This window comes from Rhincodon typus, chromosome 15 (genome assembly GCF_021869965.1).
Source record: "Rhincodon typus isolate 14 chromosome 15, sRhiTyp1.1, whole genome shotgun sequence".
NCBI lineage: Eukaryota > Metazoa > Chordata > Chondrichthyes > Orectolobiformes > Rhincodontidae > Rhincodon > Rhincodon typus.
The window spans coordinates 3,768,879-3,787,398 of record NC_063346.1 but is presented as its reverse complement, the minus strand read 5'-3'; the positions used below and the strand labels follow the sequence as shown (position 1 = coordinate 3,787,398).

Below are 18,520 nucleotides of genomic sequence, written 5' to 3'. Positions count from 1 at the left end.
ACTGGTGGGTGAAACTAGAACTAGGGGGCATGGCCTCAAAGTAAGGGACAGCAGATTTAGGACTGAGTTGAGGAAGAACTTCTTCACCTAAAGGGTTGTGAATCTGTGAAATTCCCTGCCCAATGAAACAGGTGAGCTAGCTCATTGTTTCAGAGATAGTAGGATATTTTTCTGAAGAAGGGTCTGGGCCTGAAACGTCAGCTAGCCTGCTCCTCTGATGCTGCTTGGCCTGCTGTGTTCATCCAGCTCTACACCTTGTTATCTCAGGTACCTCATTGAATGTTTTTAGGGCAAAGGTAGATAGACTTTTGAACAGTAAAGCAATTAAGGGTTATGGTGAGCAGGCGATTAAATGGAGCTGAGTCTACAAAAGATCAGCCATAATCTTATTGAATGGTGGGGCATGCTTCTGCTCCTATTTCTTATGTTCTTATGTTCTTATGATATCTGTCAATAAATATGTCACCTGTGTGGACATACGTATACAGTAAGAATAAATTTGACGCATTTAATCCCCCATTTATTTTGAATTAGTTAATCTTGCTTTTTTCAGAGGTGCTAGATGACTACTGATGTTGGTACAATCTTTTCACAACATGACTCAGTAGGAGAAGGGAGTAAACCAGAAGAAAATTACTCCTCTGGGTAGCACAGTGACACATCTTAGCGCTTTCAGACAATGATAACCTGCAACAAGGTGCAACTACCTCCTGTGACCACCATTGGCATTGGAATCACTGAATTTCCCATAAATTGTATGTCAGCACCTTCCAAACCCACGACCACTTTCTTCCAGAAGGACAAAGGCAGCAGATACATAGGAACACCACACTCTGCGATTTCATCACCAAGCCACTCACCATCTTGAATCATAAATATATCACCGTACTTCACTGTTGCCGGGTCAAAATCCTGGAACTCCCTCACCAAGAGCATTGTGTATCAACCTGCACATGTGGACTGCAGCAGTTCAAGAAGGCCTCTCACCACCACTTTCTCATAGGCAACTAGGGACGGACAATAAATGCTGGCTAACCAGTTAAATCCACTTCCCACAAGTGAATAGAAAGAACTTAATATAACAATTATGCAGCTCTTACTTGAGAACTTTCACTATCTAGTTGATACTCTATAGAGCTTAATATTTTCTATCTACTGGCTTCAGGACAATCTACATCTCATAAACTATTTTCAAAGGTCTGCTCACATTTTGAAGCTGTGACACGTTTCCACAATCAACAACATTCTAAATAAAACAACATATAACATTCTTAAAAAATGTCAGTTTGCTACATCTCCAAGCGTTAATAGATCTAGATCTACATTTTTGCTAAAATCTAATCAGTTCTTCACTGGGCCATCCTCTATCTAACTCCAAAATTTCTTTTAAATCCGTTCATTAGTTTTTGAGCTACATGTTTATAGTCAAGCAGAATGTTGGGGTGGAAACATCACCTCTCCTCATTGCCTTCAGTTGCAGAGGTAACAACTGAGTGGCAACAAAATAAGCATAGTGCATTATGATGGATTAAGAAAATAATACTGATTGATTGATTGATTGATTTATTGTCACATGTACCGAAGTACAGTGAACAGCTTTGTTTATGAGCAGTACAGGCAGACCATGGTAAGCAAGGATGCACAAAGCAAAAAGACCTCGACAAAGGCATACAGGTTACATTGCACAGGGCGTGAATAATAATGCCTGAACAATACTTGCATCTATTGGTGGAAAGTTAAGTGATTTCTTTCTGTTTTAGACAAGTTAACTTCAAGATTGTTTTTGGCAACAAGAAATTGAAACTAAATCAATTCTCGAAAACAGACTCCCTATTCTGAGCCAGACAGACCCATAGTATTAAAGAAGGATTGACAAATCAGCCCGATTCCATGATTGGGTCTATACTGTGACATCCTATCACTAGAGACTAAAATTCTTCTCATTTAGCTTCAGCTAATCCTAAAAACTAATGTCCAAATGGAAAGAGCAGCCTTAGTGTCACAGCACCATGAAGCTCAGCAAATCATTTTGGTGGCAAGCAAGCTTCTTAGTTTGAGCACATATTCCTCCACCTCTAAATTTTGGCTCTTGTCAAATACCAGCCAAGTTTTCTTTGGTAACTGGATGCTTTTCTATGGGGGAGGAATAGGTACACAATACTAGACCACTCTGCCTAGTGTGTGCACTTCTCCAGTTTTGAGTTTGAAGCTGTTTTTGGCAAATCTGTTGACCATCACTTGTTGATCTGAGACAGTGCTGGATTTTCCAGTAACGGTGTTATTTTTAACAACTAGATGGTCTGATGGATCAATTCAGTGGCCATACTGGGAGTTATTTTGACTGAAGGATGACAGCACATGTTAAATTAATAACACAGGCCTGTCAGAAAGTTTGGATTTAGCAGAAAATTTTGATCCAAATTACTGACGACCAGAATTGAATTTGCTCTGAGATGCTAACCAGAATCCAACAGGTTTAGTATTCAGTGCTGGAATTTTCTGAGCAGCCAGAAAGGAATCTATACAACCACTTCCATTGAAGATGTGTAGTGCTTTGTCTGGCACTTGTATATTTTTCAATAGCAGAGATTCTTAGAGGTGATATTGGAGGAAGAGAGAGTCCAGGGAGGCGCTATACCCTTGCCCACCTGTGCTGCAGCAGCAGATGGTGTTCTGTCTAGCCCCATGTTTTCCTCTTGACAAAACGAGTCACCTCACAAGATGCTCATGACCAAGACCTCCCTTTTCCCCTGTGACTCCTATAAGGTGCCCAATAAGGTAAAATTGTGGCACAATACCCTTTTTAGATAAAAGCCTCAGAGAATTTCCAGAATAAAGTTTGCCAAAATATCATTGACAAAGTATCATAGATGTTCTCTCAAAGTGTTTCAGAGGTCCTCCTCACAATTCTAGCACCAATAACCATGAAGTGGTGAGTATCCCTTTTAACTAGGATTTGGTCTTGATTACTCCCAAATAACCCATTGCTGTTAGGAGAGGCCAGTAATTGAAACACTAGCCAGCAAAAATTTTGAAAATCACTAGCAGGCACCTTAAGCAGCAAGCAGCTATAAAACAAGCATCCAATTGGCCGTTTCTACTACTGCCTTCAACTTCTTTCTCAAGAGATCATTATGTCTTTAATGCAAGCTAAACCGACATTTCAACTTAAAACCCAAATGTTGACTATCTCTCTACTGCCTCAAGTGTTTGGCAAAATTGTTCCCTAAGAGTTAACCACTTATTATAAGAACATGAGAACATAGGAACTAGGAGCAGGAGTAGGCCATCTGGCCCCTCGAGCCTGCCATTTAATAAGATCATGGCTGATCTTTTTGAGACTCAGCTCCACTTACCCGCCCACTCATCATAAGCCTTAATTCCTTGACTGTTCAGAAATTTATCTAGCCTTGCCTTAAAAACATTCAGTGAGGTAGCTTCAACTGCTTCACTGGGCAGGGAATTCCACAGATTCACAACCCTTTGGGTGAAGAAGTTCCTCCTGACCTCAGTCCTACATCTGCTTCCCTTTATTTTGAGGCGATGCCCCTTAGTCCTAGTTTCACCTGCTAGCGGAAACAACTCCCTGCCTCCACCTTATCTATTCCCTTCATAATCTTATATGTTTCTATAAGATCTCCCCTCATTCTTCTGAATTCCAATGAGTATAATCCCAGTCTACTCAGTCTCTCCTCATAATCCAAACCTCTCAACTCTGGAATCAACCGAGTGAATCTCCTCTGCATCCCCTCCAGTGCTAGTTTATCTCTTCTTAAGTAAGGAGACCAAAACTGCACACAGTACTCCAGGTGTGACCTCACCAGGACCCTATACAGCTGCAGCATAGCCGCCCTGTTTTTAAACTCCATCCCTCTAGCAATGGCAGACAAAATTCCATTTCCCTTTTTAATTACCTGCTGCACCTGCAATCCTACTTTTAGCGATTCATGCACAAGGACACCCAAGTATCTCTGCACACCAGTTATACAATTATATTATTAATTATATCATACCAGTGAAAGGTGATTGGTGATCGTACGAGCAAATCTCAATAAAACATTTAGTAAAGGCTAAATACAACATGAATCTTTTTGTGTACTTACTTATTAATTGGCAACTCTGTAGAACAAAAGTAGCTGCTTTCCTTTGCTCCTCATCCTGGGATTCAGCTACTATTTGGATCATAAGTGGAAGCCCATTGCTTTGCAGTAGCTGATACTGATGTGCCTCTAAAATCAAATATTTTGGTTTTACTCTTTACATTTATTAACTAATGACAGATACAAATTGCCAAAAAGTAAAAGTCAAGCAGCATTATAGAAAATGAGATAAAGGCAGTTTGAGGATTCAGGGTAGACGATTTAGGATGGAGATGAGGAGACATTTTTTCACCCAAAGAGTGGTGAGCTTGTGGAATTCATTACCACAGGAAGTAGTTGATGCCAAAACATTGAATGTATTCAACAGGCGACTAGATATAGCACTTGGGGTAAATGGGATCAAAGGTTATGGGGAGAAAGCAGGATTAGGCTCTTGAGTTGGATGATCAGCCATGATCGTGAAGAATGGCAGAGCAGGCTCGAAGGGCCGAATGGCCTCCTCCTGCTCCTATGTAAATCTGAAACGAATGCAGAGAATGCTGAAGAAGGTTTGGCAACATCTGAGGAGAAAGATACAGAGTAGAAGCTTTGAGTCTGGCATGACTTCTTCACAACTGAATTGCTCAAAGTGATGCTGAGTTCTTTTCCGCATTCTCTGCTCTTTTTTATAGAAAAATGGGCAATTTTCAATTACAGAAGAATAAACAAAGATTTGCAAATGCTGGAAATCTGAACAAGTAACCAAAAAAGGTTGTTGTGAACATCAGTTCATGATTCATTTGTTTCAGAATATGATTTAATTTTAGGAATTTAAGTTTTAACTGTGAAAAAAATGAAAGCATCTGATTTCGAAACTATAACTCAAACAAGTTTGGAGTTAACTGCAGTGAAAAATCAGGGGAAAATTAATACCTCAACATGACACCTTGTGACTCAATGAAATCTAGTTAAATAACTTCATTTTCATCATTTCGTATTTGATTTGCCTGAAGCCAGGTACTTGACTATTAATGCTCTATTCGGAGCTGTTTCTTTTTTCTTGTCAGCGGTGGACTGCCATTGCTCTTCACTGTAAGAGGCAGGGCGAGGAGGCAGACCCCAAAACTACTTCAGCTAGAACAGGGTAAATACATATATACCAAAGTAAAATGCCTTTCTGTTCATTTTATTTTAGTGATGTCTACTGTGAAGTCCTTTTTTCAGACAAGTAATTTATATGTTCCTCATCACAATGTTTAATTTTGATCACAGAGAGCACTTCTTGGTAACTGAAATTCCTCAATTTCCGACAGCAGAGTATGCAACACATAACATGAGTTCCTTAATTTTTTTCCACTGAAGTCCTGTATAATGTATTCAGTACCAAATAAAATCTTGAGTCCAGAATGTACTTACAGGTTTTAGCAATACTTATTATAGTCTTTGAAATGATGCCATATCATTAATGAACAAGAAAAGTTTTAAACTCAGTCAAAATCTATCCAGTTGCACATTGTTGTCAATATCTGTCTACAATTTTAACAGAAATTATAATCTATTTATTTTAAAGTGACCAGCACTAATGTTAAAACTGCAAAACCAAAATACTGTGGATCCTAGAAATCTGAAATAAGAACAGGGTATTGGAAATACTCAGCAGATCAGGCAGCATCTTTTACAAGAAAATTAATGTTAATGTTGTATATCTGTGACTTTTTGTCAGTACTGCAGTAGAATAGGTCATTGATCTTCTTTCAGCACTGCTTTTGCACTGTTGAGACCACAGGTGGCAACCTCAGACCAGGCTGCCAGGATGTGGTGGCATGATCATCTCTGTCAACATCAGAACTACAGTACTGAGTGTTTATAGGCCTGAATGCTGTTTCTCTCACCACAGATACTGCTGGACCTACTGAGTATTTCTGGCTTGTTCTTACTTATGTTGTACAAGGGTTCTGCCAATATAAAGCATTCTTTTATAGGGAAACTGAATACTTTTCCCATTCCCCCAACTGAAAAGTCAGTCAGAAACACCAAAGAAAAACAACATCTGCCGCAATACACCCTAATTGGTGTTAATAAAGGAAGAGTGGGTCTTCTGCCCCTCAGTTGGAGGAAATCCTGCGATTCAGAGCTGCCAGCCGATGCAACTGATTGAACAACTATATTGCAGGGAAGTTTCCTACCGGTGGATGCCAAAAGGAAAATGATAAATATCATCTTTTTCAGAGTCTTCTCAATCTAACTTGATGAAATAAAATCACTGGCCCAGTCTAGTAATAAGGAAGATATCAGGTGTATATTGGGTAACAGCATGATCAGCTTTGATGACAGAAATTCCAGCCAAAACTTCACCCAGACTAATTCCACTAGTTCTTCAATTGGCTTTGGTGTACCATTTTGAGATAATACTCTCACACCTGATTGCTGTCCAGTGACCATTGCTCACGAATGCCATGCCTGTGGATATCAGAAGAAAGCTAACAGATTGAGCTCATTTATGAAGCCGGTCAAGGTCTAACAGAATGCTGCCACTTAATCTTACAACAGGGTCACTTCAAAAGGCCACTTGAGTGAGACTGAAAAGGTTTTCCATGGTTTAGGAGCTATAATCTAGATAAAGGTAGTTACTTTAGAAGTGAAGAGAAATATGATAAAAATAAGAAATGAGAAGAAAATATGTAGCAGATAACATTTACTTTTTGAAGACTTACAAATTCCCAATCTTTGAAATACTCAATTACTTGCAGTTCTTCATTTCATATGTTGTGACAAGCATGGAGAACTCTCAGCCTTTAGCTCCATTGTACCCATAGCTTTGCTGCTAATTTTCAGCAGTACTCTTACTAGGTTTAAGAGGTGTAAACGTATAAATATTTTGCTAGCGCAATCTCTGTCACTTACCACATCCATCAGTACAGTGCCCAATAGCAAGAATAATGCCCAATTTACTGCTTATGTCAAGATCATTCTGTAACAACAGTGCTACAAGCTTGGGTACGATAAAATATTCCGATAAGTGGGAAACCACAGGAGCTGTCAAAACATAAGCATGTCAGATATCATATTTTTACTTTATAGAGTGATAGTCATACAGTCACACAGCACAGAAACAGACTCTTCGGTCCAATCAGTCCATTCCAAACATAATCCCAAACTAAACCAGTTCCACCTACCTGCTACTGGACCGTATCCCTTCAAACCTTTCCTATTCATATATTCATCCAAATGTCTTTTAAACATTATAATTGTACCCGTATCCACCACTTTATCAGGAAGTTCATTCCACATGTGAACCACCCTCTGAGTAAACAATTTGCCTCTTATGTCTTTTTTTTAAATCTCTCTCCTCTCACCTTAAAAATGTGACCCCCCGTCTTGAAATTCCCCAAAAAATACATTTCCTTTTCAAATTAAAAATAAGGCCACATCCTTGTATTCTAGTCTCAGATATAAAAGGCCATAAATCTACTAGACTTTTAGATTTCTTTGTGAAGTTCCAAAATTTCTAGCTTCTTATCACTAATGAATTATCCTGTTGTATTTGTTTTAGGACTAAAGTGGATGAATTTACACTAAAATTAATTTACAGCTATTATAACCATTCATTTAATCTATAATACCTTCTTTTATTGTTGTGTTACAAGTAAACTACTTGGAGTTCTATCTATCTTTGTGTCATTGGCAAACTTGGATTTGTGAGCTTCTAACTAACCATCTAAATTGTTAATAAACACAATGAATAGTTGAATCCTCAAAATAGATTTTTGTGGGACACTACTAGTTACATTCTATCAATAAGCGAACCTGCCCTTTAAGCTACATTTTCTCTAATGGCACTCAGCTAATTTACTAATCAGGGCAATATTATTCCTTCAGTTTTTTCAAGCAATGATGTGGAGGCATTAACAGTAATAGTCTTGTCACCTAGACACTTACGTTAATACAATGGTTACATGGCAGATGGTGAAATTTGAATTTAATTAATCTGGAATTAAAAGCCAGTCTAATGGTAGACATGAGACCATTGTCAATCGTTGTAAAAGTCCACTTGGTTCACTTATTTACTTTAGGAAAGAAAAATTCACCATCCTCACCTGGGCTGGCCTACGTGTGACTCCAGATCCATTGTAATGTTGTTAACTGTTAAATGTCCTCCAAAATAACCTAGCAAGCCATTCTGTGTATCTAGATGCTACAAAGTCTGGCAAAAGGAATGAAACTAGACAGACCACCTGGCATCAACCAAGGCACCAAAAATGACAATGTTACACACAAACCTATCAACCCTGCAAAGTCCTCCTTACTGGGGTACTTGGGCCAAAATTGGAATAGGTGTCCTACAGGCTAGTCAAAAGACAGCCTGACAGAGTCATACCCACAGAAGCATATCAGGCAGACGATGTCCCAGACACCCATTATCACCATCCCTGGATATGTCCTGTCCGACCAATAGACCCACCAGGGATGATGGCATGCTGGTATTCAGTCAGAACAGAAACATCAAAATTAAGATGCCCAGACCCCATGATGTCTTATGGCATCAGGTGAAAACCAGGCAAGAAAATTTTCTGATTACCACGTAACCAGCAACCCCACCCTTGGCCTGCCTCTTCATGCTGATCACCACTTAGAGAATGCACTAAGGGTGGCAAGGATACAGAATGTATGTCTGGTGAGGAACTTCAATGTGCATCACTAAGAATGGGATGGTTGCACTCTTACTGACCAAGCTCATTCAGTTCTAAAGGACACAGGTGCTAGAATGGGTTGGCAGCAGGCAGTGAGAGAACAAAGAAGTGAGAAAAACCATTTGACCTCATCCTCACCAATCTATTTGTCAAACATCTGTCTACAACAGTATGGGTAATAACTAAGCACTTCAAAGTCCCATTTTCACATTGAACATACCCTCCATTGTGTTGCATGGCACAACCACTGTGCTGAAGGGATAGATTTTGAACAGATTTTGCTATGGGCCATCAACAATAGCAGAATTTTATTCAACCACAATCTGTAAACTCATGGCCTGGCATATCTGCCCACTGTGCAATTATCTGGAAAGAAGAAGTGCAGGAAGGCATGCCAGGTATCGCATCAAGTATACCTAAAATGACATGTCAACTTGGTGAAGCTACAACATGGGGTACTTGCAAGTCAAGCAGCCTAAGCAGCATGTGATACACAAAGTTAAGCAATTCCACAACCAGTGGATTAGATCTGAGCTCTGCAGTCCTGTCTCATCAAGTTGTGACTAGTCATGGACAATTGAACAACTCACTAGAAAAGGAGGGTCTACAAATATGCCCACTCTCAATAGTGGGTCTGTAAATGTAATATTGGCCTTCAATGCAAGAGGACTTGAGTTCAGAATTGAATTCAGGACCCTGGTGAGATCACACTTATTGTCATTTCTTCACTGCCACTGGGTTAAAATCCTGAAACTTCCTAACAGCATTGTGGTGTACCTAACACCAAATGGACTGCAACAGTTCAAAAAAGCAGCTCACCACCACCTTCTCAAAGGCAATTAGGGATGGGCAATAAATGCTGGCTGAGCCAGCAATACCCACATTCTAAGAATGAACTAGCAAAAAACAGTCAGATTCATCAGGTATGACTTAACCATTACAAATCCTTGCTGCCTCTTTTTTGTAAGTGAAATTTTTAAACAAAATAATACAAAGAACTGCAGACTTTCAACATGTTTTCAAGCTTCTGATTTAAATTTAATTACAGGTTCACTGGCACAGTAGTCTCTTCTGTGTCTTTCCACAGCTGACTTTCCTCATTTGTGACCCCAGACCAGTGTATTTTGGGTCAAAAATTGGTTGGAGAGAAGAACAGAATGTTGACATTAAAGTCAGCTCTCAGAAACATTTGAAGTCGGTAGCAGCTTACCAAGGATGCAATTTTGGGGTCACTTTTTTTATTGTGTATATCAATGATTTGGATAGAGGGACAAGTACCAAAATAACAAAATAGAAGGTATAAAAGCTGCAAAGGAATATTGAAAAGTGAAACAGGTTCATAAATTCATATGGAAATCATCTTAATAGGTGTGAGGTGATGCATCTTGTTAAAAAGTGTAAATGTACTCTGGAGGTAAATTAAGTGTTATGTTACAATGAGGGCTTGAGATGGGGAACAAATTTATAGAACATTAAAAGATAGCACCTAGTGATAATCATGCTGTTAAAAAAAAGTCAATGGGTTCTATACTTTAGCAGAGTATCAATAAGCAGTACAAAACGAGCAAACCTTAGGTAGGAATATTGGCTCCACACCACAGCAGGATTTGGAAGCTGCATGCAGGTTTGTATAGACATGTCCTAGCATGTGCAGATACAATTATGAAGGAAAATTGAAAAAATTAGGCTTTTCTGTGAAAAGAATGTAATTATTGGAAGAGTATGACATCAATCATTAAAATTAGGTGACATTGGAACAGCAGAGATAGAATCAGATTGTTTCCAATAGTTGAGGCACCTAGAACAAGGTAAACGTTTAAATAGAAGTGTTCTACAACAAAGTCAAATAAACTACTTTACATAAAACACTGAAGCTGTGCCATTCCTTTCTTGGATTAATAGCCAAGGCAGAAACTAATTCAAGGTTAGATTAGATAGGTGGATTAAGGAAAATAGGTTGAATGGATTTAGAAATAGGGTAGAGTAATTGCCACTATTTGTTCATACTTTAACAATGGCTGTATAGACTGGCTGAGTCAAATTGGAATTCACTGCCACAGAAGGCTGTGGAGGCCAGGTCATTGAGTACATTTAAGACTGAGATAGATAGGTTCTTGATAATCAAGGGGATCAAAGGTTATGAGGAGAAACTGGGAGAATGGGTTTGAGGCACTTATCAACCATGATTGAATGGCGGAGCAGACTCGATGTGCTGAATGGCCTAATTTCTGCTCCTATGTCTTATGGTCTTATGGAAGTCATGTCTCACAACTTGATAGAGTTTTTTGATGAACTGACAAAGACGATTGATATGAGCAGAACAAGGCCGCTCGTGGCAGGCGGGTATAGAAGGTGAAGTCATGTGGGATTTGTGGTGAGCTGGTAAGATGGATACAGCCGTGAGGAAGGGTCACTGTACTCGAAACATTAATTCTGATTTCTCTCCACAGATGCTGCCAGATGTGCTGACCTTTACCAGCAATTTCTGTTTTTGTTTCTGATTTCCAGCATAAGCAGTTCTTTCCAATTTTATTAAGATGGATACAAAACTGCCTTGGTCATAGAATACAGAGATTAGTGGAGGAAGGGGGTTGGGTTTACTGACTGGAGTTTTGTAACAGTGGTATTCTGCAGGGATCAGTCCGGGACCCCTGTTGTTTCTAATGATTTGGATGAGAATAAAGGTGAAATAACTCCACAGAGGCCAGTACCCCATCACCAAGGTGTCCTTTATTTACATGTGTATAGCACTTGACAGTGGTCTGGATTTCTCAGAGCCAGCTCTCAGAGAGAACAGAACCTCGAACATTCCTTTTTATATCTGTCAGCCAGGGCTCCCTGATTGGACCAGGTTAACTGCCCCAATCAGGGAACTCATATTCAATGAAGTCCACCTGGCTGACCTCGTTACAATTACTACATCCCTCTCCTTCTAAGCAGGGAACATTAGCCTGTTCTTCTTGTAGCCTCTCCTGCAGTGTTTTCACACTCAATCCGGTTCCTTAGACTCCTCTCATGTCAGATACAGGCAGCGTGTAGCCTGCTTCCTGCGCCTGGAGAGTCCTGGAAGCAATTCATCCTCTTCTTCAGAAGGTAAAGGCATTAAGGCTGCTACATCTGCCGTGTCCATCTCAGACTCCAAGGTTTCTTCGATGCTAAATGGAGGGGGAGAACCTAGATGAGTATGCCACCACTGTCACGGACTTCATTAGCAATTGCGTAGAGGATTGCCTGCCAAAGAAGTAAATCTGTGTGTTCCCCAACCGGAAACCTTGGATGAACCAGGAAATCCACTGCCTATTGAAGACCAGGCATGCAGCTTTCAAGTCAGGCAAACCAGACCTATCCAGGAAATCCAGATGTGACCTCCGCAGAGCCACTGGAGATGCCAAGAGGCAGTACAGGACTAAGTTAGAGGCCCAAACTAAACACACACACACCTGCCACCTGTGGCAAGACCTATAACGCGATACAAAATGAAACTGAACAAAATAGTGGACAAAAAAAATTCCTTCCTGATGCGCTCCATGCTTTCTATGCTCAGTTTGAGCAGAATACCAGTGGTGTGGTATCACCTGCCCCAGTAGCCCTGAACACACCTGTTCCCTCTGTCGCCGGTACAGACGTCAGATTGGTCTTCTTGAAAGTAAACCTGAGGAAAGCAACTGACTTTCCCAGACGGAATCCCTGGCCATGAATTCAGATCCTGCATGGACCAGCTGGCGAAAGTATTCGCTGACATCTTCAACCTCTCCTTGCTACAGTCTGAAGTCCCTACCTGCTTCAAGAAGACCACCATCATCCCAGCACCAAAGAAAACGCATGCAACGTGCCTCAACAACTACCGCCCAGTGGCTCTGACCTCCACAATTATGAAGTGCTTTGAGAGGTTAATCGTGGCCTACACCAACTCTAGCCTCCCAGCCTGTCTCGATCCTCTGCAATTTGCCTACCAACGAAACAGGTCCACAGGGGATGCCATTTTCCTAGCCCTACACTCACCTCTGGAACATCTAGATAACAAAGACACGTACGTCAGGCTCCTACTAACCAACTACAGCTCTGCCTTTAGCACCATAATCCCTACCAACTAATCTCAAAACTCCAAGACCAGGTCTCGACTCCGCCCTCTGCAACTGAATCCTCAGCTTCCTGACCCACAGACCGTAATCCCTGATGACAGACAACAGACACCTCCATGATAATCCTCAACACTGGCACCCCGCAAGGATGTGTACTTGGGCCCCTACGGTACTCCCTGTATACCTATGACTATGTAGCCAAATTTCGTACAAATGCTATCCACAAGTTTGCTGATGACATCATCATTGTAAGCTGGATATCAAACAATGCTGAGTCAGAATACAGGAAGCAGATAGGGTGCTTGGTGTTGCGGTGCAATGATAACAATCTTTCTCTCAATGTCAGCAAAACAAAAGAACTGATCCTTGACTTCAGGAAGAAAGGAGGAAGACATATCCCTATCTACACCAATGGAGCTGTGGTGGAAAGGGTCGAGTGCATCAAGTTCCTAGGAGTGACGAAAAGCGACAACCTGTCCTGGACCTCCCACGTAGATGCAACTGTCAAGAAGGCACAACAACACCTCTTCTTCCTCAGGAGGCTTAGGAAATTTGGATGTCCATAAGGATCCCCACCAAATTTTACAGATGTACCACAGAAAGCATTCTATCTGGGTGCATAACGGCTTGGTGTGGCAACTGCTCTACCCAGGACCATAAGAAACTACAGAAAGTTATGTACACAGCCCAGACCATCATGGAAGCCAACCTCCCATCCATGGACTCCATTTTATACTTCTCATTGCGGTAGAAAGGCTGCCAACATCATCAAAGACCCCTCCCACCTGGTTATACTGTCTTCCAACCTCTTCTGTCAGGCAGAAGATACAGAAGCTTGAACACACCTACCACAAGTTCAAGAACAGCTCCTTCCCTGCTGTTATAAGACTGCTGAACAGACGTCTCTAATTTCAAATCAAATGTTGACCTTGCTTTTATGTACCTCCTCTGCAGTCGTAACCTTGCATGCCTTGCTCTGTCTAAGCACCCTATGATGTGTATGTCCTTGTTTGTTATGATCTGCCTGTACTGCTTACAAAACAAAATTTTTCACTGTACTTAGGTATATGTGATAACAATAAATCAAATCAAATCAAATCAAGAACCCACAGGTTCCAATAGCCTTCGTAGCTGTTCTGAGGGGCTGCATATGTTTTTCTCCTGCCCTGTTTGCAAGTTTACAGATTTCATGAGGTTCATGTGCTTGTTCAGGACCACCCCACCTACCTGAACTTTGTACGTCACTGGATCTTACCTTGTGTTGACCATGCCTCTTACCCATGCAGGGCTATTTCCAAAGTTTCAGCACCAAATTTAATCCCCTAAAGTCCTCTCTTGCTTAGAGGAGTCATGAATCTGGCATTGGTATTCCTGATGCCGTTTCACCCTCCCCCCAGGGTCTTGGAAGATCAGGTTTAATCTGGTGCGGAGTCTTCTCCCCATTAGCAACACTGCTGGAGCTGTGCATGTAGTTGAATGAGGGATGGTCCAATAATCAAACAGGAATCAGGATTGTTTGGAATTGAGTGAAGCTGTAGGCTGTTTCTTTAAGCCTGCCATCAAAGTTTGGACTGCTCTTTCCGCCAGATCATTGGACAATGGATGGTATGGAACTGTCCTTTTATGCCAAATTCCATTTGACTTTATGAAGTACTCAAATTCCCTGCTGGTGTTTGATAGCCTGTTGTCTGTGATCAACACTTCCAGGAGTCCAGTATTGCAAAAGATGCTCACAGCTTTTCTATCATCGTCCCTGTAATTGACAAATGAACTCAATGCACGTCTGATCACTTTGAGTGGCCGTCCACAATAACTAAGAATGTTGAGTCCATGAAAGGGCCAGAATTGTCGACGTGTAACCAAGTCCAGGGTTCACCCGGCTATTCCACAAATGTGGGGGAATGTGCTGGCAGTAATATCTGTCTTTGTTGGCACTCTGGGCGCTATGCTACCAACACGGCTATGTCTGTGTCCAATCCTGACCACAAGACCTAACTTCTCACTAATATCTTGATTTTTGACATCACTGGATGACCCTGGTGGAGTTCAGCCAGTATCTGGTGGTGACCTTTGATCAGGACAATCACTCTTTCTCCCCATAATAAAATTCCATTCCCTACATTGATCTGGTCTCATTGGGTTCAGAAAGGGTTCAATTCTGGTTGCAGCGGCCTTTTTGTTTCCACCATCACCATCAGCTGTTTTAAGTTTGCCAGGACCAGATTTTTTTGTGTCCACAGTTTGATATTGTCAGCAGTGACAAGAAGGGTGTCCAGAAAATTTAAAACCAGAACAGACTCTTCCAGTGTCGGCAAAACCGGTGGTATGTCTGCCAGTGGGAGTCAGCTCAAGGTATCTGCATTTGCTACTTGGCCTCCTGAATGATGTTCCAGCTTGTAATTGTACGTACTTAGAATAAGAGCCCACTGCTGAATTCGACCTGAAGCTATGGGTGGACGGCCCTGATCACTTTGAGTAGCCCTAGCAGGCATTTGTGGGCTATTACTATTACAAATTTACGTGGTATTGGTGGAACTTTCTCACACTAAAGATGACTGCCAAACCTTTCTTGTCATCTGGGTGTATTTGCACTCTGCATCAGCTGAAGTCTGGGAAGCATATGCTGTTGGGCGTTCCCCTGCATTGGGCCATCTGTGAGCCAACTCTCCACCAATACCATATGGGCAGGCATCACACGTCAGCACCAGATCTTGCTTTGGAGCATAGTGTGCCAACACCCTAAACGATGACAGCCGCTTCTTCACTTTCCTAAAGGCTATGTCTTGGCTACGAGGCCTTTTCCAAGGCTGACCATTTTTCAATAGGAGATGTAAGGGTGCCAGGATGGGGGCCAGATTAGGTGTGAACTTTTCGTAATAATTCACCAATCCAAGTAAAGACCTAAACTCTGGTACAGATGTGGGAGTTAGGGCGCCATTGACCACCCTCACTTTATCTTTCAACAGGCATAATTCAGTCTTGTTGACGCTGTCGCCCAAGGGTGCCTGGAACACACTTCTAAGGCATATGCCTGCCTTGGAGAAACATCTAAGGACTATCCCAAGTTCTCTAAGTGCTCCTTATTGGTCTTCCCGGTTATTAGCACGACATCCAGAATAATGGCGACCTGGGATAGACCTTGTAAAATGTTCTCCATAGTCCTCTGAAAAATTGCATAGGCTGATGATATCCCAAATAGCAGTCACATACATGTGTACAAACCCTATGAGTATTAATTGTAGCACACATCAAGGAATCCTCGTCTAACGGCAATTGCAGGTAGACATGGCTCATATCCACTTTCGTGAAGGATAGCCCCTTGCCAGTTTTGCATATAAGTCCTCTATGTGAGGGGTTAAGTGTTGATCCAGCTGCGAGAAGCCGTTTACCTTCTGTTTAAAATCCCCACAAAGGAGAACAGACCCGTCGGGCTTCACAATCGGTAGGACCGGTGCCACCCATTCCGCAAAATATGCTGGAGTGATGATTCCTTCACTTTCCATCCTCCTGATTTCTGCCTCCACTGTTGCACATAAGGCAAATGGCCTGGGTGAGCCTTGCAGAGTCATGGAATTGCTTCTTGGTTAACATGCAAGGTAGCTTTGGCTCCTTTGATAGTCCTAGACCATCTGAAAAACGTCCAGGAATTTAAATAAAACTTCACTCAGGCAGCCATTTTCTAATTGAAAAATGTTCAGCCAATTTAGGTTAATATTTCTCAACCAATTTTGGCCCATCAATCTAGGGCCCAAGCCTTTTACTACAATCTGTGGTAAGTGAACCAGCTGCTTCTCATATGAGATCAGAACCAAAGTTGTACTCTTAATCTGTAAAGGTTCACCAGTATAGACTCTCAGTCTAGCTGAGGTCTTAAGCAAACTTAAGGGGTGGAGTCCAGAGTGAATTTTGTTAAAGACTGGTTCTGCAATCATTGATACAGTTGTGCAGGAATCAACCTCCATTAGAAGACGGTGACCATTTAACCAGATGTTTATTTTGATTGGCTCTGAGTTGGATGGTACTAAGCATTTTCAACTATTCCAAGCCAGATGTAGGTGGGCTTTCCAGGGTGTTCACTCTCCTGGATACCAGCCTAGTGGGCCTCTTTTGCTCTCGAGTCCATATACTAGTAGCAACTACAATGGATTGCCGGCCTGGATCTTGAAGAAAATGTTAACTGTTTGATCGAGGCTTGGCTGTGTTTTGGGGTTTTGCTGTGGGTTGAGCTCGAATCCCTCTATTCAAGATAAATCCTGAGTGAGGCTACGCAAGTGTCCTCCAATTTCAGTTAGCCTGGAAAGCGTGTCCACTTCCGTTGGCACACACTGTCTCAGAATTAGCGGAGGCTTGGGGTCATAATATTCCTTAATTAAATATGTAAACTCTTGGAAGATTTTATTATCTGGTGCCTCAAGAAATGTTAGGCTCCTAATTACCGAATAACCCACAACCACTTCCATCTAGAAGGACAAGAGCGGCAGAAATGTGGGAATACCACCTCCTTCATTTCCCCTCCAAGCCACTCACCATCTTGACTTGGAAATATATCTCCATTCCTTCACTGTTGCTGGGTCAAAATCCTGGAATTCCCTCCCTAATGGTATTGTAGGTCAATCCATAGCAGGTAGACTGCAGCGGTTCGACACAGCTCACCACCACCTTCTCAAGGACAAATAGGGATGGGCAATAAATGCTGGCCAGCCAGCGACATCCACATCCCACAAATGAATAACAAAAAAGGTATACCAGGATGTTGCCTGGTTGGAGTGTATTAGCTATTAGGAGAGATTAGACAAACTCAATTTATTGTCCCTTGAACATTCAAGGCTGAGAGGCAACCCGACAGAGGTTTACAAAATTATGAGAGGCACGGATAGAATGGACAGTTGGAGTCTTTTTCTCAGGATAGAAATGTCAATTGGTAGGGGATGTAAGTTTAAGGTAAAAGACAAAAAGGTTAAGGGAGATGTGAGAGACAAGTTTTTTCCACAGAGGGTCATAGTGCTTGGAATGCGCTTCAAAAACAGGTGGCAGAAGCAGATGCAAAGCAATGCTTAAGAAGCATCTTGACAGATACATGAATAGTCAGGGATTAGAGGGATATGGACAGGGTAGAGGCGAAAGATTTTTAGTTTAAAAAGGCATAATATGTTGGCGCATGCTTGGTGGGCTGAAGGGCCTGTTCCCGTGCCATACTGTTTTTTGTTCTTTATAACCATCTCACCCTAAATAACACCAATTGCCCGAGCACGACCTCTCTTTACTTTAGGAGTTCAAACTACTGATTTACTTACGATTTTCTGAGATGCAGGAATTCAGTGTCTTAACTACAGATATTGCCAGTTCTGTGCTGGAATGATGTCTTATGGATTCATCCACCAACCTCACAAGAGTCTGAGCCACAGCATCCAGGCCTCCAACTTTGCAAAAGTAGTCCTGTACGTATGCTAAGGGAAAATGAGAGAAACAATAAGCACAGTTACAGTTTAGGGATTTTGCTTCTGGAGGGGAAATTAACCCATTCAGATCAGGCTATCAGTGTTCGGGAGAAAACAAATTCTACTTTTCAGAACAAATCTCAACTCAACTTTGGCAAATGCCCTCAGAGGTAGTAAGAACTACTGATGCTGGAGTCAGAGACAACACAGTGTGGAGCTGGAGGAACACA

The 18,520-nt window shown here is 41.6% G+C and overlaps 1 protein-coding gene across 1 annotated transcript in view; it reads right to left on the bottom strand.

Moving 5' to 3' along the window:
• Positions 1-18,520, bottom strand: part of LOC109928292 (telomere repeats-binding bouquet formation protein 1) — a 123,590-nt gene that overhangs the window by 66,211 nt on the left and 38,859 nt on the right. Inside the window, exons 7-8 of the mRNA XM_048605947.1 lie at positions 18,147-18,299; positions 6,984-7,115 (exon numbers count right to left, since the gene is read on the bottom strand). Of these exons, the coding sequence (XP_048461904.1) occupies positions 6,984-7,115; positions 18,147-18,299 (285 nt within the window). The remainder of the gene's footprint in view (positions 1-6,983; positions 7,116-18,146; positions 18,300-18,520) is intronic.